Below are 25,843 nucleotides of genomic sequence, written 5' to 3'. Positions count from 1 at the left end.
CACTTATAAGTAGTAAAAAGATTGTTATTATTTTTAATTCTTAAATTATTAGAATTCTTAAATTCAAAATTTGATCCTTCATGATGGGGAAGAAATAGTTCTTTCGTCGCTCAGTCCTTACTGGGTGCAGTATATTATACATACAGCATTGTTCACATTTTATGGTTCCTGATTCCATTAAACAGTTTCGATAATCTTCATGAGATATAGTTTCTATTAATAATATGCTTTTTCACTCCTTATGTTTTTTTGTTATTTCCTGATATACATTTTACTTCAAAGACTAATGAATTCTCTCATAATATTTCCATTACATTCATTTTCTTTTTATTCCAATAACTTTTTTTATTGACTCGAGGTATATCAAATCGATTATTTTCTGGAAATTTGGATTTATCAAATGTTATATCTCTACAATGGGGATAGACGTATCTTTGAGAATTTATTTTATGTATTTTTACTCAGACAAACATGTGAATTTTTTCAGAGTTTTAAAAGATGTGTTAGGAGGTTAAAAATATTAAAAACGCTATTTTCATTTATTTTTACCTACCCTTATGAAAGGATATTATATATATATATATATATATATATATATATATATATATATATATATATATATATATATATATATATATATATATATATTGATATTATATTATATATATCCTTTTATTATACTTATGAAAGCACCTCTAAATAAGTCATTATAACATCTTCCCCCTTCGAAAATATTAAGATGTGTTAGGAGGTTAAAAATATTAAAAACGCTATTTTCATTTATTTTTACCTATCCTTATGAAAGGATATTATATATATATATATATATATATATATTGATATTATATATATCCTTTTATTATACTTATGAAAGCACCTCTAAATAAGTCATTATAACATCTTCCCCCTTCGAAAATATTTTTTCAACTTGTCCCCATATTCAGAGCGTGATAACGATAATGTACAACAGATCGACCAGGTATACCGGTGGTATAAATGATTAAAACGATATTTCCGCATTTCAATATTTAGGCTTATTTTCAAACATATTTTTCTTTTACTAATTAAATACAACAAAGTAATATACAATAATATAATATGAGGAATGTCCGAGCGAAGTCTGGAGCCTCCTGGACTGTCCGTCTTCTCAGGTCCGGTGTTCGTCACGCCGGTGACAGGACAACCGGATCCGCGCAGATTCGTAGTGTTGGCTGAAGAACGCAAAAGCCGAAGATTCGATGCGGGTGTAGGCGCGAAAGGGCGGAGCGTTTGAATAAGGCGTCGGGATACGATTAAATAAAAGAGACTCACGGTAAACAGTATTTTTAATCAGTAGAAGTTAACAAAAGTGGTCGGAAGGAGGGAGAGAGTACGCTGAGAGAACGGATAGAGAGAGAGTAAACCAACTAGCCGGTACTTACAATGACGGTGCTCGTCCTCTAGATACGCAAACGAGTCGCACAGTTTGTGTCAACGCACACGCACAAATTATCGGGCAGCACGTGCACTCCGCGGTTCGTTTCCTCCTGACGAAATCCTGCTCCACCAGCTACAATACGCGAGCGTAGATCCTCTACTGGGCCAGGCGACGTCGCAATTCTTCTCTGGATAAAGGCCCACGTTTCAAGATCGAAGAAGGGGGAAGCACCAGGTCACAACGAAGATGTGAGCAGGGAAAGTCGTTGAGACAATGGAATCTACCTGCCCGCTGACAAATCCGCACGATAGCCACTCTCTAGCGTGTTGCCTGCTCGGCTCTCGATTTCTTTCTGCTCTGTGTCTAGTCGATTAGTGCCCGCGGTCACTCGCTAAGGCGCGACTATGTCTCTCTCTCTCTCTCCGCGCCTCGCGGTCGCGCGCGGAAGTATCCCTGCGTACTCGCATCTCTCTCTCTCTCTTACCCTATATTCGAGCCGAAGGGTAATTACATATACAAATATTAATAATAAATGAATATAAACCTAATAAATTCATAAATATATAGGATAAGTTCGGAGAAATATGTTATATTTACATATCATTACTAGGGAGAGAGAGATATAACGGGTTGGCAATCTCACTCGTTATATCCCCCCGGCCCAGACGCTGAGTGCGGGGTACTAGCTCGAAAGGATGACTCTCTCTCTCTGTAATAAGGAAAAGCCGAAACTTATTATAAGAATTTATTATCGTCAAAGAAAAGGGAAATATCGTGATACAAAAAAAGGTTTAGACAAAGGAACATCAAGTAGGCGCCTCTCTCTATCCGTACAAATTAAGGTTCAGCTAACCATCTGCTCGCGATGAGGATGCGTTGACGCAGGTGAGCATTGTAGACCCTTCTACTCATCGTAGGAGTATGGGGCCAAGAGTCCCTGGGCCCATTTCCAGTGCTGAGTGTAGTTGGGGCAGTCCCTTCCCCTTGACACTTCTGTCAGGCCGCAGTGCGGGCAGCTCCGGATTAACCGAAGGTCTAGACGGGGGCCATCCCACTTGCCGCACGGGCGAGTAGCAGCAGCTCCTTGCCTCGCATGGTGACCTGGCTCGTTCCTCACCCTGTTGGACGTGTGCGGGTTGGGAACAAGGAGAAGACGGCTGGCGTTCTCCTCTTCCAAGGCCGCCAGCTGGGCCCGCAGAGCGTGCAGTTCTTGGAGCTTCTTAGCCTGCTCTGCTATAATACGCTCTCTTTCCTGCTCTGCCTCCAGTCTCCTCTTCCTCTCCGTGAGTCAGGCCGAGCGTGTCTCCTCGAGGTAGGCAGCTAGATCAATGGCCTCCTGCACCTTGGGGAGCCATTCTTTTGCCAGCTCTGCTGCCTGAGGACATGGACGACCGGCGAAGTCGAGGACAGCCTGGTAGGCCTCTTGCTCCAGCTTGCTGGCTTCGATGCGAGCCTTCCTGGCTGCCTTGGCTCGAGTCAGGATCTCGCCCCATTCGGCGAACAAGTCTTTGGCCACTGTTGGTCCGGGTAATGGACTCGGGGCTACCTCGTCTTCAAAGACTGCCCCAGTAGCTGTTGGAGAGGTCTGGGTATGCGTTGACGCAGGTGGGTCCTTTGGACCAGGTAGCGGGATCGGTGCCCGCTTGCCCTCAGAGGCGACTTCAACGGCCCCTGGAAGGGCTCCATCGTGCGTGGACGCTGTTCGGTGAGCCGGTCCTTCCGGTGACACGACCGAAGCGATTGCCTCGAGGGTGTGCGATGACGTCTCCGACGGCGCGCCAATAGCCGGTCGGCTAGGGGTACTTGGCAGCCGTGCAGGTCGGCTGTGGCTGGGGTAACCAAACCCACCAGGGTAGGTGAGGCTCCTGCTGCCAGCAGTTCATGCGTCAGTCGCGCAATCCCTTCGATCAGCTCCTGGGACACCCACAGCCGTCTGTCCGCCGACATTATCTGTAATTAAGTCAGGTACAATCAGACAAGATTCCAGGAGCTAACAGGAAGGAAGGGGTAGGGGTGAAGAAAGAAGCCTGTTCCCGTCAGTGATTCCTAGGGCGCAGACGTCGAGGGGATGCGGCCACCGGGACTAACGGAGGTTTTTTCGATCCTCGAGGGCGTCCTCTCCTCTTAGACATTACGGTCGGCGTAGGTTCCCTTTTGGTGATTTCCTCTCGACTTACTTCCGCCGTATCATCCCGCGTAATCGCTACCGACCGGCTTAACTGAGGCTGAGCTTCGTCGGGTTCGTCGTTGAACTCGTCATCATCACTCTCCTCGTCGTCGGGTAGCTGCGCTTGGTCGAAGCAGGGCTTCAGGCCTTCCAAGGCAACCTTACCGAAGTCTATACCATTCTCATCCCTGAGCTGGTAGGAACTTGGACCATTCCGACGTATTATTATAAAGGGTCCGCGGTATTTCGGACCTAACTTGGCTGCGACGGCCTTGGCTGACGACGACAGTAAGTGATTCTTCGCCCACACTTTGTCGCCTACGTCGAAAGTCACATCGCGATGTCTCCTGTTATAATAGGTCTCCTGGCGATCTTGAGCGGCTCTCGAGTTCTGTGACGCCTTTGCTCTGTATTCCTCGAGCCTTTCCATGCGAGAGCGCCAGTCTTCTAGGGCTTCTTCTTGAAGCTCGTTCTCCGCTTTCCTTTCCTCGTCCCTCTTCGTGGAGTTAGGCAACTCAGGGTTCCTTCCATAATTCAGGAATGCGGGGCTAGAGCGAGTGGCTTCCTGCACGGCAGTGTTATATGCGAAGGCGAACTCTGCCACGTGCTTATCCCAGGTATTATGACGCTCTTCGATGAAGGCCGAAATCATGGTCTTAATAGTCCGGTTAGCTCTTTCCGTGGGGTTAGACTTCGGGGAGTAAGGTGCGCATGTCGCATGAACCACTCCCTTAGACTCCAGGAAGCTATCCACAAGCTTATTCTTAAACGGTGTCCCATTATCCGACAGGAATTTATCGGGGACGCCATACCGAAGAAATATGCGCTCGTTGAGCTCCCTTTTAATAGTCTTCGCATTGGCCTTCCTAATCGGAATACACTCGATCCAACGAGTGAAAAGATCTACAAATACGAGTAGATATTCGTGGCCCTGTGGTGATCTAGGAAACGGCCCCATCGTATCTCCTGAGACTATCTCCCAGGGGCGGTGAACTATATGCCGACCCATAAGTCCCGCAGGAGCCCTTTGCTCGACCTTCACTTGCTGACAGGTGGTGCAATTCCTGACGTAATGGGCCACATCCTTATAAATCTTGGGCCAAAAATACTGTGTGACCGCCCGCTGATGAGTTTTAAAACGCCCTAAGTGTCCGGCCGTCGGTTCATCGTGGCATTCCGCGAGGATGCGTTCACGCAGCTCTCGAGGGATCACGAGTTTCCACGCGTCGTAATCTTGACCCAACACGTCATCGACGGCAGGGTCCGGCCTATAAGCGAACAGTCTACCCCCGGTGACCTTCCAGTGCGGGTGCTCACTCGGACTTTCAAGGACTTTTAGTACCATTTTCCTGTACCATGGGTCCTTGATATTCTCATCAACTTTTAACGAAGCCGCGGCGGCTGTCACATCCTCCTCAGTCTCATACATGCGAGACAGGGCGTCTGGCACAACGTTATCCTTCCCTTTCCGGTGTACGATATCAAAATCGTACGATTGTAGGCGCAATGACCAGCGACCTAGCTTACCGTTCGGGTTCTTCAAGTTGCGCAGCCAGACCAAGCTATGATGGTCAGTCACGACGGTAAAGTGGTAGCCTTCGATGTACGGCCTATATTTTTCTATTGACCATATCACGCTTAGGCATTCCCGCTCCGTGACTGACAGCTTTCGTTCTGAGGCAGAAAGGGTGCGGCTCGCGAAGCATAGGACCTTATTCTCCCCATCGATGTGTTGCAGCAAAACACTGCCTAAATCAGTATCGCTCGCATCACACTCGATGACGAACGGGGCTCGATAGTCCGGACGGGCTAATACAGGCGCAGTAGCAACTAACGCTTTGACCCTTTCGAAAGCCGCTTCTTGCTCGTCTCCCCATTCAAACTTGGCGTCTTTACGCGTTAACGCCGTGAGGGGTTCACAGATCGTTGCGTAATCGCCTAAAAACTTCCTATACCACGCGGCCATCCCAAGGAACCTACGTAGCTGCTTGAGATTCCTTGGTGCGGGGTACTCAAGGATGGGGCGAGTCCTCTCAGGATCGGGGCGACAACCTTCGCGATTGACCAGTACTCCGAGGTAACGTACCTCAGTCATACATATCCGCGATTTCTTGCGATTTATCATTAGACCGGCTTCTTTAATCCGATGCAGGATCATCTTAAGCCATTTGACGTGGTCCTTGAACGTTTCAGTCGCGATAATCAGATCGTCTAAGTATGCAAACGTATAGGGTTCCATCTCTGGAGTAATCACTTTATCTGCCAACGATTGGAAGGTCGCTGGTCCACCTGCAAGTCCATACGGCATCCTGACAAACTCGAATAACCCCATACCCGGAACAGTAAACGCTGTGATCGGGATCGACCGTTGGGTCAAGGGAATTTGCAAGAATGCACCGGAGCAGTCCAGGGCCGTGATATATCTCGCGTGCTGCAGCTTGCGCAAAATCACGTCCATGTAGGATAAAGGGTATGCGCTAACGCGTGACACTGCGTTCACCTTCCGGTAGTCAATACAGAACCTGTACGAACCATCGGGCTTACGTACCATGACTACCGGGCTGGACCATTCACTGGTTGATTTACGAATTATGCCGGCCTCTAGTATCTTGCTCACCTGTATGTGCATCTCTTTCTCTATCTTGGGAGAAACAGGGTAGTAACGTTGCTTTATAGGGATTGCTTCCCCGACGTCAATGTCGTGCTGAATCCAACTAGTACAACCTACTCGCTCGCACGAAGACTCTGGCAGCAGTTCTTCAATCACCTTCCGTATCTCTTCGCGCTGGCCTTCCGAAACATCTTCTATTCCTAGAGAAGCCAACGACAGGGACTTCTCCGTATGTAACGAAGAAAGGATGGCAGGAATCTCCTTGCCTTCCCTCCCCATTCGAAATATATTCGTCTCGGGGTCCAATACTGCTGTGAAAGCTCGAATAAAGTCGCCCCCTAGAGTGCAATCCGCATCAGCCTCCTTTAAGATAAGATTGTCGATGAGGTGTGTCATCTCCGCGACTGTAAAGAGTAATTCTACGTGGCCTAGTATGGGTACCCTATGACCGTCGACAGCCCGCGCGACCTGGCCCGCACTATAGTTCACTCGGCAGTTCAGCGCTGCTGCTATTTGCAGACCTAAAGAGTTAAGGACCGTGCGTGAGGCGCCAGTGTCATATAAGGCTCGGAAAGTGAAAGATCCGATGCGTACCGTCAGCCACCACCTGGGATACTTTTCAACCGAGGCGCTTGCCACAGTACCATCGACCTGCGTCTGCGCATCCTTTGAACTGCTCGTGGCTAGCGTTGAGTCAGCTACTTCGATGCACAGAGCTTGCGCTACTCCTGTGACGCCATCAGCTTCCAAGGTCCGGGTGTGTAGTGGGGCAGTAGGGACCTCATCTACTTGCCCCCTTCCTCGTTTTTTATCTTCGAGCACTCCGGACAGTCGCGCTTAGTGTAGCCTGGCCAACTACATCCCCAGCATAAGAGCTTCTCTGCAGGACCGGATACCTGGTCCTTATTCTTGCTACTCTTGGGTATGCGTGCCTTATTAGGTAGGCCCCGCTGCCATCCGCCTCTTCGGCCACCCTTGGGTGTCTCCGCCAAAGTTCCCTGCGATGACGCTACTGCCCTTCTTCCGGAATCTCGTTGCGACGCGCGGCCTGTCGGGTGTTCCTTCTTTCTTGGCGGAGGACCTTTGCCAGGATTAGGGTCCATTTCCTTCATCTTCTTCTCGAAAAACTGCTGAAACAGCTTCTCCCACACTGCTTCGGGGCCCTCGTTTGGCTCCTCGGCGAGAGATGCCAAGGCTGGCTTACCCTTCTCCGTCTTCGCTTTGGGCTGCCAGGCGGCCTCTGGTAGCAAGCATTTCTCCGCAGGTGGAGGCGGCGTGTAATTTTCTTCGGACTCTTCGTCCTCAGCCTCCTGGGCCTTAAGCACCAACTGCTGGAGATCAGTATTTCCCCTGCGGTATCTGCGTACTCTCCAGCGCAGCTTCGGGAGCAAGTTTTCGACGATGAGTTCTATTTGGTCTGTCATTGGCCAGGGACGCTCAAACCGGTTCAAAATGGTATAAAGGGAGGAGATGTAGTCTCGCACGGGCTCCCCGAGTCCTTGAGTGCGTCGGTGCGCCTCCACAACCAGGTTACTTTTGTTTCTACGCGACTTGCTATACGTTTCCATTGCCGCTTTCCTGAAGTCTTGATACGTACACCAAGTCGGCCTGAGCATCCGGTACCAAAATAAAGCTGGTTTAGCAAACAATGGAGTCAGTGAGTCCAACAACTCCTCATCTGACACATGGTCTACACGTCGGTTCTCTTCGACCTGTTCCAAAAACTCCTCGATACTTACGCCGGATTCACCTGAGAACTTAAGTTTCCATTCTCGTATCGTTTTGCCTAGGTGTCTACCTCCGAAGCCTGTCCGCACTGTGTCCGAATAGCTATGCATGTTTGTCGTATGGCTCGTTGTTTCATCTGCCGCGCCCGCCCGCGTACCGCGCGCTTGCGAGAGCGAGGACTGTGGCTTTGGAGCCAGGACCCCCCTCCCCCAGCTCGAGCATGCGGGGGCGTCAGCCAGCGAGGAGGCTGCATAGGCCATAGACGAAGACGACGGGTGTTGCGCCGGGGGCGACGGCTGTAGGGCTCGTGATACGGGCAGTTTCGTCGTCGAGTGAAAAAATTGCGCATGCGGGTTTAACTTTGAGTCCGGTTGTAACAGTGATAGGTCTTCTATTTGGTCTACTTCGTCTTCAATTAAATCGTAAGTATCTTGAAACTGCACTGTTCTTGAGTCTCTGTTTGCGTTCGTACGGTATTGTGCTTCTGACGGTAACGTTTGCGCACTCGTCACAACTATTTGCATTTGCTTATGCAAGTCCCGGTTTGTGGTCTTTAGCGCGTTTATTTCTAAATTTTTGTTTGCTACATCCATTCCTAACCTTTTAACTTCTTCTGTTAATTTATCGCAGGATAATATTAAATTTATTTCTGCTTTTAAAGCACGTCGTAATTCATCTGCAGCAGGTTTGGAAATTGATTGGACGATACCGTTCGGCAGACGCATTTTAATAAGGGGGTCCTGTCGTTGCGTGGACGCTCCCGGAGCTACATAGCTTGACCATCTGGGTAGAGTTCCTGTATTATACATTGCAGAGAAGAAATCCGACGTCGTAGAGGCTATCGTTGTTGGTTGCGTGTACGCGTCGGTCATTGTTGTAGTTGTTACTGCGTTTTTCGTCGTTACTTGCGTTGGCGCATCTGTTTGACGTATATCAAATTCGTTCATATTTAAGTTGTCTGTGGCACTAGTTGAGTGCGTATTGTTGGTTAGTGCTGCGTTTGTGTCTACTATTGTTGTAAGTGACATATCAGATTGTTCTGTATTACGCGTAGAGCTGGCCAGTAATTCATCAGTGTCTGGCGTATTGTCGTTGTTATTTTCCTTTCCAGCTGTGTCCATAATCGAATTGATAAAATCGTTTTTAAGGTTAACAGGTATTGCGTCTCCGTTAATGAATGTTAAACACAGGTCATCCCTTCTACTATGGGCTATATTATCTGGTTCTCTTGTTTCTATGAAATCTTCTGCTGTATAGTCTCCGCTTAGCCTATTATATAGTCGTGTCGCACGCGCAAATAAAGATCCTTCTGTATGTAATTCGAGTTGGTCTAATACCGCATCTAGCTTGTCGCTCGGTAAGCTGCGTATCCAGTCGTACATACGTCTATCGACATCTGCTTTGAAAATCTCTAGTTTGCTGTCCCATGTATTTGACATTATGTTAATTGATATATGGTAGCTAAGCGTTATTTAGTTAACAAACTTTTATAAAATTGTGAGCTTGAGAATTATACAAACAGTAAATTAATCGATAAGCAATATTATGTGTATATATATAAAACCTATATATAAAAAAAAATGCGTAATAATATTATTGAAATTGTGTAATTATTAATAAAAAAATTTATTGCGTCTGATTTCCCTTGTTATAGCGTCAGCGCCTTTGCTTAGTGTCCACGTCGCTTAATTTCAAAATCTATATATGTAAAATATAATCAGTATTTCTTCGCTTCGCATTCGTATATAATATTTCGGTACGCACGCCTTCGATTTATAGAGTGTCAACAAACCGGCGAGTAACTGTGAATTTGACACCATGTGAGCGAGCGTTTTGTTATGGTATGCGCTTGCTCGACTCTGGAATGTCAACAAAGCGGCCTTGCGCGAGCTGCTGAGTTTTCGGCGCGCGGACGAAATTCTTATCACACTTTCAGCCACACATTCCTTTGTTGGGCGCCAAATTATATAACGGGGATTAAGCCCGGTTAGCCCCGTAAATATAAAAAAAAGAAATAACTAATGTTAAATGAGGAATGTCCGAGCGAAGTCTGGAGCCTCCTGGACTGTCCGTCTTCTCAGGTCCGGTATTCGTCACGCCGGTGACAGGACAGCCGGATCCGCGCAGATTCGTAGTGTTGGCTGAAGAACGCAAAAGCCGAAGATTCGAAAGCGGGTGTAGGCGCGAAAGGGTGGAGCGTTTGAATAAGGCGTCGGGATACGATTAAATAAAAGAGACTCACGGTAAACAGTATTTTTAATCAGTAGAAGTTAACAAAAGTGGTCGGAAGGAGGGAGAGAGTACGCTGAGAGAACGGATAGAGAGAGAGTAAACCAACTAGCCGGTACTTACAATGACGGTGCTCGTCCTCTAGATACGCAAACGAGTCGCACAGTTTGCGTCAACGCACACGCACAAATTATCGGGCACCACATGCACTCCGCGGTTCGTTTCCTCCTGACGAAATCCTGCTCCACCAGCTACAATACGCGAGCGTAGATCCTCTACTGGGCCAGGCGACGTTGCAATTCTTCTCTGGATAAAGGCCCAAGTTTCAAGATCGAAGAAGGGGGAAGCACCAGGTCACAACGAAGATGTGAGCCGGGAAAGTCGAGACAATGGAATCTACCTGCCCGCTGACAAATCCGCACGATAGCCACTCTCTAGCGTGTTGCCTGCTCGGCTCTCGATTTCTTTCTGCTCTGTGTCTAGTCGATTAGTGCCCGCGGTCACTCGCTAAGGCGCGACTATGTCTCTCTCTCTCTCTCCGCGCCTCGCGGTCGCGCGCGGAAGTATCCCTGCGTACTCGCATCTCTCTCTCTCTCTCTTACCTTATATTCGAGCCGAAGGGTAATTACATATACAAATATTAATAATAAATGAATATAAACCTAATAAATTCATAAATATATAGGATAAGTTCGGAGAAATATGTTATATTTACATATCATTACTAGGGAGAGAGAGATATAACGGGTCGGCAATCTCACTCGTTATAGACTTATAATGATATATTTAGAGATTTGTTTTGTTATATCAATATTTTATTGCAATACATTTATAACGGGGTTTTGGCTAACCCGCCGTTATAATCGAGAGGATAGACTAGTTGACAGCTCGACTTAACCAGTTACTGATGCCACGAGGTTAATACGCTAGTGCGTGGGTGGCCAAGCCCTTCGACCAGCCACGATGTCAAGCAGTCTCGTGGCCCGCGTAGAACGTTGTAGGTAGCAGTGGCTGAAAAGCGCGAAAAGTAGTGACGAGCGCAGAGAATTCGCCAAGGATAGGGAGTGGGAGCCGGGCGCAAAGTCAGAGAAACGCAGATAATAAGAATGATAGAAATAATTTATATAAAGCACCAAAGGGAAAGCGTACAGAGTAGCAGATCGGCAAGGAGAGAGAGAGAAGCGGCAAGCCAGCAAGAGAGAGCTAAACGAGTCGGTACTTACAATGTGGCGACAATGGCCAGGCCCTCTGTACAATAAGAGCTCGCTCGCTGAACGGCGTTCCCGGACGCCGGTTGCAGTGGTGAAAAAGCGTAGGACTGCCTAGCACTAGGTTCTGCACACGCACACCACCCTGTCAACTCGCCGCACCACTGCACGCACTCGCAACAATTTAAGGCAATGCCAGGTCGAAAGTCCGAATACTCCAGTAAGGAAAAGGAAGTCGAGGAACGCTAGACCACGGCAACTGCCCGAGCAAAGAAAAAAAGGGAGAGACCTGTTCTTCAACGCGCGTTCAAACACGTGTCGCCCGTGTTACGTCCGCCAGTCAATTGCCGCGGGAGGCGTCCCCACTCCTTCATCGCACTTTTCGGTAGCGCAACCACACGCGTATGCGCGTACCCGCGGACGCGACTCTCCCTGCTTATAGGCTCGCTGATAGACCAAACGCACTCTCTCTCTCTTACCTTATACTTCGGCGTTGCCGGCTGCTGCGGGCTGCGGTATAATATAATGTAAATCCAAATATGGTATAAGTATATAAACTATGTATATGCATGCGTGGGACGAGAGAGACATAACGAATAATTTAAATTCGTTATACATTATATTGGGATTTAGTCATCGTTACTGTCTTCTTCATTGACGGGTGTCACTTTGTCTCACGGTCAATACTGATACTTTAAAAAAATATAATTTAACATATTTATCAATATTTTATTAAAAAATTTGTATACTATTCAGATTTCAATGATAATTTGCTATAAAAACTATGTTAGTATACATAATATTTTTATATTAATGTAGAATGCATAATTTGTAATACAAAATGTATTATATATCATTGGGCTGGCCTAGTTGGTGGTAACTTCTCATTGGGCAAACGTTAACTTCTAATATCCACAACCGTGTCCTGTGAAAACTTAGTCCGCTGCGTCAATACTCCTAGCAGCAACGTTACAACGGATGCGACTAAGAGGAAGCAATGCTAACACATGATGCAAGAATAGTAGTACCATGCTGATGTGTACAACCACTCATCACCCACACTTACACGGATCTAAGTCTGCTTTCGCGGTATGAACGACGAGGCTCTATAAACGGATATTGCCGGGGAACGAGAAGAAGAATGACTTATAAATGATTATATCCCTAAGGAATGTTAGATAGCGGCTCTATAATCTCCCGAGAAAAAATGAGGCGGGCAGACTAGTTCAGCAAAAATCAATCGTGAATGGGAGATAAAGGTGATTCCAAGACGACTTCTTTAATGCTAGTGTACGCTCCCAATCTAAAAGAGTACAGCGTTAAAACCACTGGGTACTGATGAGCCGCCAATAGGATGCTACCCGAACCCGTACGTAGCCGATACGGGAGACTGCCCGTAGATTGATATAGCGAAAGCTAGAAATCTTGCCTCTCGTACTAGTGCCGGGAAGTAGGGGCTAGGAACGTTTACGGTGGTGATTGTACACAATTGCCATTATATACGAGGTGTGTTCAAAAAGTAAGATGACTTTGTATTTTTAAGAAAAAATATTTATTTATTTATCAATTTTTATGTTGTCCCTTTCAAGGTAATTCCCCTCAGGTACAATACACTTATGCCAACGGTTTTTCCAATCCTCAAAGAACTTCTCATAAGCACTTTTCGATATAGCCTTGAGCTCTTTCAGCGATGCAGTCTTTATCTCTTCAATCGTTGCAAATCTCCGTCCTTTCATAGGTCTCTTTAGTTTTGGAAACAAGAAAAAGTCATATGTGGCCAAATCCGGAGAATATGGTGGCTGAGGCATGATTGTTTTTGGCCAAAAAATCTCTCACAAACAAAGATGAGAGAGCAGGGGCATTATCTTGATGCAAAAGCCATGAATTGTTTTTCCACAATTCTGGGCGTTTTCTTCGTATTGCTTCTCGCAAACGGTGCATAACTTCAAGATAATACTGTTTATTGACCGTACGTCCATATAGTAAGAACTCCTGATGCACCACGCCATGGTAATCGAAGAAAACAGTGAGCAAAACTTTGACATTTGATCGAATTTGGCGTGCTTTTTTCGGTCTTGGCTCATCTAGGCTCTTCCATTGGGACGATTGGACTTTGGTTTCGATATCATAACCATATACCCATGATTCGTCACCAGATATGACCCTTTTGAGTAAATCTGGGTCGTCGTTGACGTCATTCAACAGTTCTTGAGCGATGCTCATGCGACGGTTCTTTTGGTCAAAATTTAGCAATTTCGGAACAAACTTCGCTGACACACGTCTCATGCCCAAAACGTTAGAAAAAATTTCATGGCACGAGCCAAGCGATATACCAACATCCTCAGCAACTTCTCTGATAGTGATTCGACGATTTTCCAGAACAATTTTCTTCACTGCTTGAACGTTTTCATCAGTTATTGACGTGCTTGGGCGTCCAGAGTGAGGCTCGTCATTGGCATCTTCCCGGCCATCTTGGAAGAGTTTGTACCACTTGTAAACATTTTTTTTACTTAGAACAGTTTCACCGTATGCCACCGTCAACATTTCAAGTGTTTCGGAGCACTTTATTTTATTTTTTACACAAAATTTGATGCAAATCCATTGATCCATATTTTTCGATAGCAAGAAATCGCCGAGCACGCAAAACACTTATAACCTTTACGCCTCTCACAACCAAACAAAAAGTGCTATACACTTGAAACTTGGTACAGATGTTCGGGAAGAGTGTACCAACATAACAAAATAAAAAAATCGATAATCGAAAGTACGTTGCCCGTGAAATTTGAAAAGTCACCTTACTTTTTGAACACATCTCGTATATCGAAATGCTATCGTGGGAAGCTTTTTAATCATTTTTCCTGTAATGATATCATAACTAAACTAGGAGGTGATTACAGAAACGAATGCCTATTATACAGACTTGGACAAATCTTATTATTTGGAAGGGATTAACAAACTAGAGCAGCGTTGGATGAAGTGTATACTTAAACCTAAAAGGAGACTATATTGAAAAATAAAAAAGATTTATTAAAAAAAATCAAGCCGTTTTTATTTTTGCACGGACTTTTCAAACGACCCTAGTATGATTTTGGTATGGTTAAATGTGTAATAATTGTTGTTATTGTTCTTTGTGTACTATTTAATAACATGAGTTATTCTATTGTTATATTACATTGCGGTGGAGGAGGGGTAAATAGACTTTCAAGATGTTCAACACTAATATAAAAATTTTATCAGTACTTATTTATAATCTATGGCATGTTGGCTTTTAAAATACGAGTAGATTTTTGAAATTATATTATTTATGTTACTTTCCAGAGTGAGTCGTCGAATGCCTTCATAGCAGTTAGATTTTCCAGATCCGGTTGATATCCGTATTTTATTATCAAATATAATTTTCTTAGTTCTTTAATTGAACTGTTATACTTTGTATTGTGTGATTATTGTCTACCTTGTTGTCAAATTTTGCTTGTTTTTAATTTTCTTTTAATTTATCTAAAACTTATGAATTTAAGTTTATAAAATATTCTTTTGGATACTTTGCAGTTATATTGACAGTTGTCTGAATATTATTTTTTTAATTTTTTATGACAGTGCTTAACAGTCTTGTTGACTTTCAAGTGGTATTTTATACGTCAGACTTATTAAGGCCCATGCCAAAACCGCATGATATAGCGCTAAACTAACTATGCCATTCATAGCATAAGTGAAAAAAAAGTACTCTTTTTTTTTTCTTTTGTCATTTGCAATTGTTTATAAAAAATTATTTAAACAAATAATCAAAAAAGTTAATATTTTAAAAAACTGATTGTGGCAATCGATTCTACCGGAAAAAAATATGAAAAAAACGTATTTAACGTTTTCTTGTCAAACTTCAAATTGTTAGTGGAAAACTGCAATAAACAATTGCGTAAACAGGCTCACCTGTTTACGCCAAATCCCAAGCAAAATCCATGGCCTATACCGTAAATCTAACTATGCCATTCATAGCATGAGTGAAAAAAAAGTACCCGTGTTTTTTCTTTTGCCATTTGCAATTGTTTGTAAAAAATTCTTTAAACAAATTACCAAAAAAGTTAAAATATTCATTCAGTTTCTTTCATGTGTTCATCTTGATGTTTTCTACGCAGAGCTATAGAACATTTTTGGAAAAAAAATTCAGTTCTTGTTACACACGATGCTGATGAACATTTCTTGTACAGACCTTGTATTATATTGTGTGCATTGGATGATAAGTCACTAAACTTCTTTCACTTGTTAGAACGTTTACTCGTAAACTTCTGAAGATAGTATTCGCAAATTCGCTTAGAATTTTTGCTCTTCCACAATTTGCTTAGAACCTCTGAGCAAGTCTGGATGGAGCTTGTTGTATATTTTTTTGCCAAAAATGTTCTATAGCTCTGTGTAGAAAACATCACGATGAACACATGAAAGAAACTGAATGAATATTTTAACTTTTTTGGTAATTTGTTTAAAGAATTTTTTACAAACAATTGCAAATGGCAAAAGAAAAAATACGGGTACTTTTTTTTCACTGATGCTATGAATGGCATAGTTAGTTTAGCGCTGTCTCATGCAGTTTTGGCATGGGCCTTAATGGGTTAACACACACACACACACACACACACACACACACACACACACACACACACACACACACACACACACACACACACACACACACACATTGGTCTAAATTATTACATCACAATTTATAATGATTGAAGAATGATCTGAGGAGTCAAGGATAATCTGACGATTTGTTTATTCGAATATACGTCTTTTATAATTGCGAAGTCTATTAAATTGGATAATTTATTAGTACGAGGTCTGTCCGGAAAGTATCGGGCCTACCTTTATATTTTCGTGCTAGCGTTATTCTTTATCATTTGGTGGGTGGCATTCTTCAAAGTAATCCCCACTTGATTGAACAACAGGGTTCCATCGATGTTTCCACTTTTCAAAACAGTTCTGGAACTCACTTTTAGGGATAGCCTTAAGTACACTCGTCGCATTGTTTTCAACCGTTGTTTTGTCGTCGAATCAGTGTCCTTTGAGTGGTTCTTTTAGTTTTGGAAACAGCCAAAAGTCACAAGAGGCTATGTCGGGACTGTATGGAGGTTGTCGAAGCAATGCGATATTGTGTTTGCTCAAAAACTGCTGCACAAGATTGGATGAATGTGGTGGCGCATTATCGTGATGGAGAAGCCAGTCACTACTTTCCCAAAAGTGCGGCCGTTTTCTTCTTACTGCATCACGCAAACATTTAAAAATTTGAACGTAGTATTCTTTATTGATTGTCTGACCTGTTGGTGCATATTCGTGATGTACAATACCTTCACAATCGAAAAAAATAATCAACATTGACTTAACATTGCTCCGACTTTGACGTGCTTTTTTTGGTCTTGGCGATTCAGAATGCTTCCACTGTGAAGATTGTTGTTTTGTTTCAGGATCATAACCATAAACCCATTATTCATCACCTGTAATAACTTTTATAAGCACATTATCATCATTATTGACCATTTCCAGATTGTCCAGAGCGATTTCTAAGCGCATGTTCTTCTGCTCTGCTGTGCGCAATTTTGGGATGAATTTCGCACACAAGCGTTTCATTCCTAAATTTTCGGTTAAAATTTCTGAAATGATAGTTTTTAGTATCCCGAGGTCTTCTTCTAATTCTCGCACAGTCATACGACGATCTTGTTCGATTTCAAGTCGCACCCGCTCAACATTATCTGCGGTTTTTGTCGTCGAAGGTCGGCCGGAACGAAAATTTTATTCGTGTTTTGCTCATACACTCGCTTCCGAAGGCCTTTTACATCATTTCAATAGTTTCCGAACTCGTTTTTCCGAGTTGAAAGCAAAATTTGATGCAAATTCGTTGATCTAGTTTTTCAGTCATTTTTGACAATATCAAATTCCGACAAACGCGAAAAAGGCACTGTAAACATAGACACGCTGCGCATGAACTATACGTCCGGCAGGTGTCAGTAAGTAACCAATAGATTCGTGAGGCTTTACTGTTGCCGTTTCTGTCCGGTAGAGGTCGCTCGAACACTATGACGCGAAGATATAAAGGTAGTCCCGATAATTTCCGGAGAGACCTCGTATTCGAGGGTCAATAAATGGGTCTGGATTTGCCCATAGATATTGGTGTGCGATTGTTGCTCACTTTGATCCTCACCTTGGATGATTTGCATTTTAGTCATCTCCCGAAAAGAATTGATTCCCTAGACTTTTAAAGAATTACTACTTTACGTACTTTTCTTTGTTGAGAGTATGTCTCGGAGAATAGTGTTTCATAAAAAATATGATTAAGTTTTTGTTCATCAGCTGTGGGTTATCATGTTTTTCAACTAACTGTTATTGTTATTATTTATTATTAACAGATGAGTTTGTATTAGTATAAGTCTTTTTCAGTTTTCTAAATATTGCCATTTTCTACCTGTGCATATGTAATATTTGGTCTGGCGATATTACCTGTACTTGTTGGTTCGCTCTTCTTGATGAAAATAATTCTTGTTAAAAAAGGTTTCTTGCACTACGTTTTTTATAACTAGCCACATGATCTTTGTAACCGTTTGGAAGATTTGATTTCTTTCATTCTCGTTGAATTAGTCAGTTGAATGTTAAATGATTTTTTGCACATTTTAGACAATAGGAGTTTTATAACAGTAATTTTTAGTATAACCGTATTCTTGGCAATACATACTGTTTAGGACGCTTGCTCTAATTGCGGAGACTATATTACTTTTTTATTTTTCGACATGAATTTGTAGTCTGGCCGTTTTCTTGACAAACCAGTTTGTCAAAAGCAAGGAATATGTGACGTCACTATTTTAACGAACAATAACTATAAGTGTTTTTGCCATTTGTCCTATTCTTACAATGTAGTTCGATAAAAAGTCAAATCCTGCTGTTGGTTAATGATACTTGTTTTTTGTTTGTTGAACAAGTCTCAGTTAGTATCGAATTGTGTACTGACACACTTCCCGTCTGTTGCAAGTAACTTGTGTTTGGGGCAACACTTTACGGATCATTTCTACCTCCTTCCTTTCGGACTAACAGGAATATCAGAGAGCGCTTTTATACCTCAGCCCTCTGTATAACAGTGAGTGTATCACCGCTTTTCATTTAAATCTATTGTAATAGTTGATCAGACTAGCAGCTGAACTCTTCGGATCAACTAATCAACTCAACCCAGTCAAGGCAACATCAAAGCTCCCTTACATAGTGACTACCCACTATGCAAGCACCGAGAGGACGGTACGAGATAACATCCAGTGTATTTTCCAGGAAGCAACAACCAGAATGAAAAGTTTAACCTGCCTACAACCTATTTCTTTGCTACGCCATTTATCCAATTTTTTTCAGGGAAAAACGCGATTGTGTATGCATGCATTAGGGATGTATTGCCTCTTTGGTAACGCGGTGGTTCTAAACTAATCATTTATTCATGAATTTTATAATTTCGTGGATTTCCTTGTTATTATTAATTCAATGAAAATTATCGATAACAGTCGTTTCGTTATTCTATATTTCATATTTGAAATCGTAAATATATTATGTTTAAACGTTTCAGTTTTTTAAAATTCATTTATAACGGAAAAATATGACCGACTACCAAGAAGGTTCTATCAGCGGCCGTCTGCACAAATAATTGAAAAAGGAATATATTCGGAAGGTGCAAACGCTCCGATGTCTGAATAATATACTGGATGTCTAGATTAATCAATCGAGCACGAAACTAACAATGGAATAGGAATTGGTAATAGTTGAAATACGGTGACTTACATCAAACTTTGAAATACAGTGATTAAATAAAACTAACTTTAATTATAAAAAAACAATAAAATGCATCAGTGTGCACGTGTACAAACCGAAAACGAAATTTTGCATAATTAAGGATAAAGACGCTTAAGAACATCTACTAGATTAACAAAAATCTGCTCGGTAATCTTCCCGATGAAACCTGTGATCGACCGTTACGCCCGCCAACGCAGGGACCGGTAAAACTGTCTGGGCACACACACGTATCTGTAATGTCCGAAAATGCAAGGGAAAAGAAAAAGGGGGAAATAAAACACTGTACCGATCTTCTGCGATGCGACGACCATTCTTCACTGTTACTGGCCGTCACTGCTACTATTCATCGATGTTATGGACACTGTTGCTCTGCTTGAAATCATCCGCGTAGCCGATTCTGTAGCTGACACTTATCTCGCCGTTGCTTGCTATTTGAAACGGCTACGTGCGATGGCAACACGGATCCTTGCCCGAATCCCTCACTCGGGTTGAATTTGTCACTGGCTAGACGCAACCCAGCAACTAACAACAACAAAATCTAACACCACGCCCTGCATACCAGGAGGGTATTTTTAAGAACAAAAATAACGAGGACGCGCTCCAAAACAATCTGAAACCCATTAGAAAGTCGACAATGCACCCTATTTGGCAACCCACTTCTACCACCTTTTTAAATTTCATCTCATCGATCCACTTTCCGTTTCTCTCACTTTTGGGCTCTTTGTGTTCGCATCTTGCTTTCTCCTCAATCATCGGCCGCTCATGGCTCCACCAATCAGCTTGTCCGCCATAACCCGAGACATAAGAGTGTATACGCAAATCTGTACGCGGCAACGAACGACTGTAAGAACCAACGGACAAATTGGCAAAGTTATGATTCTCTGATGCATTTTTTTAAATGTCATACAGTTTACTTTATTTCTTTTCAAATGTGTAAAAATAAGTATTTTCTTTTCTAATTTAATTATTGTTGTTTACTTGGATTTCAATTTTATTATTTTGTAGTACTTTGAGAATATATGCTCTTTTAGCAACGAGATTAAGAATATTTTTTGAAGAATCAATATTTAAAACACCATTACGAATATCGACGGAGATTTCGATAACTTAAATGTTACTGTGTTATAGTTGATACGTTTACATCTCTTATGTTGTTCTTTCTTTTCTTTTCTTCTAATCATCGAATTTATCTTTTCTCAATAATTCTACGTTTTTCTAGACTGTTTTACGGTCTTTTGCTTTCTGCTGTTTTTCAACTTAATGATTCATTCTTTCCGTTTTTCGAATTAATTATGACCGATCTTATCCATCTTGATTGTTTCATAGCAGCTATATTAACTGATTTTGTTATAGATATTTGACTATGAGTATTGTTTGTTTGATTCACACTGTTTTAATATATATTTGCTAGAAGTTGCTTGAATTTGGCGCGGTATTTAGCGACACGATTACATAGGATTAGCATTCTAAGATTAATGAAACTATATAATTATATAGTAATTAAATAGGATTACTTGAAAAGTAATTCTGGATATTTATAGTCGTATTTTATCAATTGATAAATAATAATATTTGACATAATCCGGTGTATTCTTTGTAATTTATGACAGGCGTATTCTGTGGGTAAAAAGGGAAATACTTGTAACTCATTTTCTCATACTGATTTTGCAGATGCACAAACGAATCAAAGTTGAAAATACACATTCAGATAAGTCCGTAGTTCAAGCAAACATAGAATCTTCAGCTAGTGATGACAGTGACAGTTCTTCCGCTACCTCTCATCATCCACCCCCAAGAATGACACTATCAGAAAGGTAAATGTAAAATAATATTTATTAATATTGTTGTTAGCGCGCGCGTGTATGTATATGTGCGTGTAGTCGTAAGGATGCAGATTAATTTTTCCTGCTCCTCCACGGCTTCCCCTTTTATAAAATGATTTTCTTCTTTCAAACTTTTATTACACATAATAACCTGCGCTATGAGCATCAAGATGTTTTTATTTGTACTATAATTTTCAATATTACCGTAGGGTTCATTATTTTGTATCCTAATAGTTTAAAATTATGTTATTATTCAAATTATAACATAATACACAATAATAAGGACTTTACTGAAAATAAAATTATTAAAGAACTTAGCGTGTAAGAAATGTACGAAAGCGCTTACGTTGTTACATTATTTACTGGTTTTTAATTTTCACAATACATGAAAATGAATTATAAATTTTACATAATAGAATCAGCTATTAAATTGTCAGTTACAGTTGATTCTTAAATCAAATTATATATTATCTATCATTTTAACTAGTGTACAATATCGAATAATTACTATTATATTATTATGTTATTGCGTAATTGATTAAAACACATATGACAAAATAATAAACATCATAATAAACAAACTATGTACGTGTTATAATATTTATAATTTATTATTTGTTTTATGACATATATTCAGACTAATACTAAAATTAATTGATTGAAATATTTTGATTAAAAATGTTGAGGTAATTTTTTAATAACGCGTTGGCACATGTCATGTATGTTTAGGGTAATGTGGCAACACCAGATGTACACAGTTGACTGGCAAGTTATTGATTGTGGTTATTAGATTTTTCTGTACGAGAGGTTAAAAAAAGAGAGGGGGGGAGGGGGAATAATGAAATAATGTTTAAAACTCATATATAAAGTACTTACTCTGTAAGTTAATAAGTATCTAAATAGAAGGATAGTGATATACAAATGTGATGAAAGCAGGTAGTAAACTTACTTCTTGTCAGTCTCTCTTGATTTTTCCTCTGCTCTCAGTAGGACATACTGGCCAACGTTAGGCACATATAAGAATGCACCTAACTATTGGCCTCTTTTCTTCAGCGCCGATGATTGCCGAGGAGCAACTGAAGAGGCCCAAAAAACTCCAGCAGTGGGAGAGATAAAGAGAGAGTGACAGTGAGAGAGCGAAAATACAAGACGCACTACAGAGAGGTCAGGCCAGATGAACGGTGCACGATCGATAAGCGCTACGTTGCATACCGCCGAAAAATAAAGGGTAGGAAAGGAAGTACGAGCAAGTGACCGCGAGTAGGTTGCGACTAGCAGGCATTTCTTTTTACTCCTTTGCTAAGTCAGATCCACCAAATGGTTTAGCTGGAGAATCCGTGCTGCATCACGCCTTCCTGATTAGTAATTTCTTCGGCTGAGTGCATCGAGCGTTATTCCCCGAAGAAGGAGAAGAGAGGAGCCTGGTGGATCGGCTGATTCGTCAACATTCCGGTGAATCACCGAAATTAGTAAGAGAAAGAATACCTTTAGTAGCATATCTTCCCATGGCCTTCGTCTTTCAGTTGAAACAGCAGTTAAGGCCAAATGTTCAACTATTCTTACTCTCACGAATTCTTTTTTTTCTCTTCACGGCAGCTTCAAGGTCGCGCTAGTTTAAGTTCAGTACATCAACTAGCAAGACGTTTTTTCACCGGCTATTATTTGCGATTAGAACAGCGGCCCTCGAATTGTCAAGACGCTTGCTCGCCGGACAATTCGCTCGTTCATCGCGACAGATTTAGTCTGTGGTATCTTATTGTAAATAATAACGCTATGTTTGTTAATTAAGATTTAAGTTTTGTTTGTGTGTATTCTTTAGTAAATTAGATTATAAGTTTGGATTTAAATGGTAGAGTGTGATCATTTGTTGACCTTTTGTTCCTTTTTTCCCTCCTTCTAGTGCTGAGAGCGAAAGTTCCTCTCTTATCTCCCTTTAAATAATTGGTGATGACGTTGTGCATTCGTCACAGAATGTAACGGTCCTATTTATGAGCTATTTATTAAATCACTGAATGACTGCAACTAGTCTAACGTATCTATCTGTTTATTCAAAACAATACATTAAGCGGCGCTACCTCACTGTTTACGCGACTGTATACAAATAAGAGTCGAATCAAAATAAACAGCGTGACGTCACAAAGTAATAGACATAGATATAATGATATAGGATATTAAGAAAAATATGTTAATTATAGATAATTTTAATATAACAAAGTATCGATTATATAGATTTTAGCATGTAGATTAATAATATTATAACAAAAATCTCATTCAATTATGAAATAATAATGAATATCAATGTGCAAAATTAATTTATTTATTACGTTAACATATAAAATATTAGAAAAATGTAAATAAGTTATACGCAAAGTGAATAAACATAGAACATGAGTAAGAATTGGTTTCATTAATAACAGCTGTATAATAACTGTTATTAATAAATAAACAATTAATAATTTATTTAAACAATAAGCTATATATAGAACGAAAATATTAAGTTAATATTTGATAATAATAACTTTATAATTTAGAAATCTTAGATAATTAATCTAATAATTGCATATTAAGATTAGAAAAAACCGTTACAAATATGAAAAATTAGTCATAATTCAAATGTTATTAATTAATTTAAATAATTAATTTTGGAGAATACTTCCAAAATTAATCAACTATAAAGTTATATGAAAATTCAATAATTTTCTATTGTAAATATTGTAATATTACGTTAATTAACTTTATTAGTTATAACTTTTGACGACACTATTGGCGATAATTATATATTGTATAAAATCAACAAATAACAAATTCTGTAAAGTTTACATGTGTTAAAAACTTAATATTAATGGTTATTTACTTGTAAATTAAGAAAACTCATTTCTCAAAATTCGCGAATGTCTCTCGAATAATCGATTAAATCTCTCCTGCAAAAATAAGCGGGAAAATCTGTGTATAAATAGGCCGACCTTTGCACAGGCTAGCATTCACTTCTAGCCTTGCAAGGTGAGCGCATGAGTCTGAATAAACTTGGATTAATACCTAAGTTCTTTCTCTCATTGTGATTAACTAAGCAAGACTATCCTTTCCTTATAATTTGAGCTCGACTTATAGAACATCTCGCGCTATAAGAAACTTGGGCCGAATTATATCCTATCAAAGAAAGACTTTAGCTCTGCTTATGGGACAATTCGCACCATAAGAAACTAGGGCATTGTCTGACTTTCCTCGAAATATTGCACTTACTTATGTATTTTTGATTTACTTATTTACTACATTTGATTTATTTACCTATTTTCTTGACAATTAGAGTAAAATCATTGGAAACAAATTCTTACTCATTAGCTAGATTACGAGAGTTCGAATTATTTTATTTATAAGTGATACGAACATCACAAGAACGAATCCTAAAGCATATTATATCTAGGAAATGCAACTGCTTATTAAAAGGAACAGTTTAGGCAAAGTCTATGATAAGTAATATATGAAGTAATATTCTGAGAAGGGATGAGCGGAACAAAATATACCATAAATCTAATACAAGCATTCTAGGTAACCTACAATTCAGACATTCTGGTTTGACTGAGAGCCTCGTTTATAAAGCAATACTCAAAATTTAGGAAGACCGATAATTCAATTAGCTGCTTTCTCGATTCATATCATGAAGATTTTTTGTAAAATTTCAAATACTGTAGTGATGTAATACTTTTCTAATAATTGTATGGGTGTGAATCTTTCAATCAAGAGTACTCGAAATAGTGAAATAAACATTTGGAATATTTGTATAATAAGAGATGCTTATTCCACGATAATTTGTGTGTACATTAAATAATCTATTCTAGTTATATATAGTTCGCCGGCCACGATAATCACCTTTAGTTTTTAATGATTTAGGTCTAAGCCATTGCAAGAAATTCACTGACAAGTGTGAATAATTGCGATGACCTCAAATTGAGTTAAGTTATTAGTTCTAAGAATATTCTAAGAAGATCTTTATATTCATAGTAAATATATTTTATCATCAGCATAAATATTTTGCAAAACGTAATGTATTAGGTGAATCATTGATATAGATAGCAAACAGTAACAGTCCAAGAAAATCACCGTGAGGGATGTCAAAAGACACAAGAAGCCATTTAGAGATTTCACCATCATCATCAATAACAGTTTGTAATATATTCGTCGGGTAAGTAAATGTTATCCATAGCAAGGATTTTGACTACTTTAAGAACTTATAAATAATGCTGAGATAAAATTCAAGAAAAGTAATTAATGAAGGTTAATTAAAAAAGACCTAGTAAAATAGATTTGAAATTAGAGAAAGTCAGAGGTGAATGATGATTTCAGTGCTTATTTAATATATCAATATCGGTAAATAAAAAGAGAAAACTTAAAGTTGTCTTACTGACACACGCGAAATGAAGCTGCCTTCATTTTGTAATAGTATTATTTACAGTATTGATTTTTTATTTAATATACTCGTTTTTTAGTGTGGATAGTTTTTTGCTTACTTCGGAGCGTAAGTATTTATATTTAACAAAATCAATAATATCATGGGTTGATACAACGTATTTATATATCCTACTGCGAAACTTAATGAGAGCATATAATTAAGGTGTAGTGTCACCCAAGATTTAAACTTGGATGACAGCACAACTTTTCAAAGTGGAGCAACAGTATCATAAGTATCGATTATAGCAGATGTTATCGGCCTTTCACTTTCATTTACATAAAATGAAGAGCAACTTTTATTGGGTGAAGGATCGTCAGATATATGTAGAGAAGTGTTTTGATAAAGCGGTAGATAGAGCTTATAAGAGTCGACAGAATGTAAGCAACGAGTAATGAAGGATTTCA

At 40.6% G+C, this 25,843-nt stretch overlaps 1 protein-coding gene across 1 annotated transcript in view; it reads left to right on the top strand.

Moving 5' to 3' along the window:
- The window catches only part of LOC131666647 (uncharacterized), a 277,085-nt gene that overhangs the window by 102,043 nt on the left and 149,199 nt on the right, over positions 1 to 25,843 (top strand). Inside the window, exon 4 of the mRNA XM_058939490.1 lies at positions 20,841 to 20,983. Within this exon, the coding sequence (XP_058795473.1) occupies positions 20,841 to 20,983 (143 nt within the window). The remainder of the gene's footprint in view (positions 1 to 20,840; positions 20,984 to 25,843) is intronic.

The sequence above is a fragment of the Phymastichus coffea genome, unplaced genomic scaffold (assembly GCF_024137745.1).
Source record: "Phymastichus coffea isolate CEN01 unplaced genomic scaffold, Cenicafe_Pcof_1.1 PCOF00004, whole genome shotgun sequence".
In the NCBI taxonomy this organism is placed as follows: Eukaryota; Metazoa; Arthropoda; class Insecta; order Hymenoptera; family Eulophidae; genus Phymastichus; species Phymastichus coffea.
Note: the sequence above shows the minus strand (reverse complement) of the source record. Positions and strands in the feature narration are given on the sequence as shown.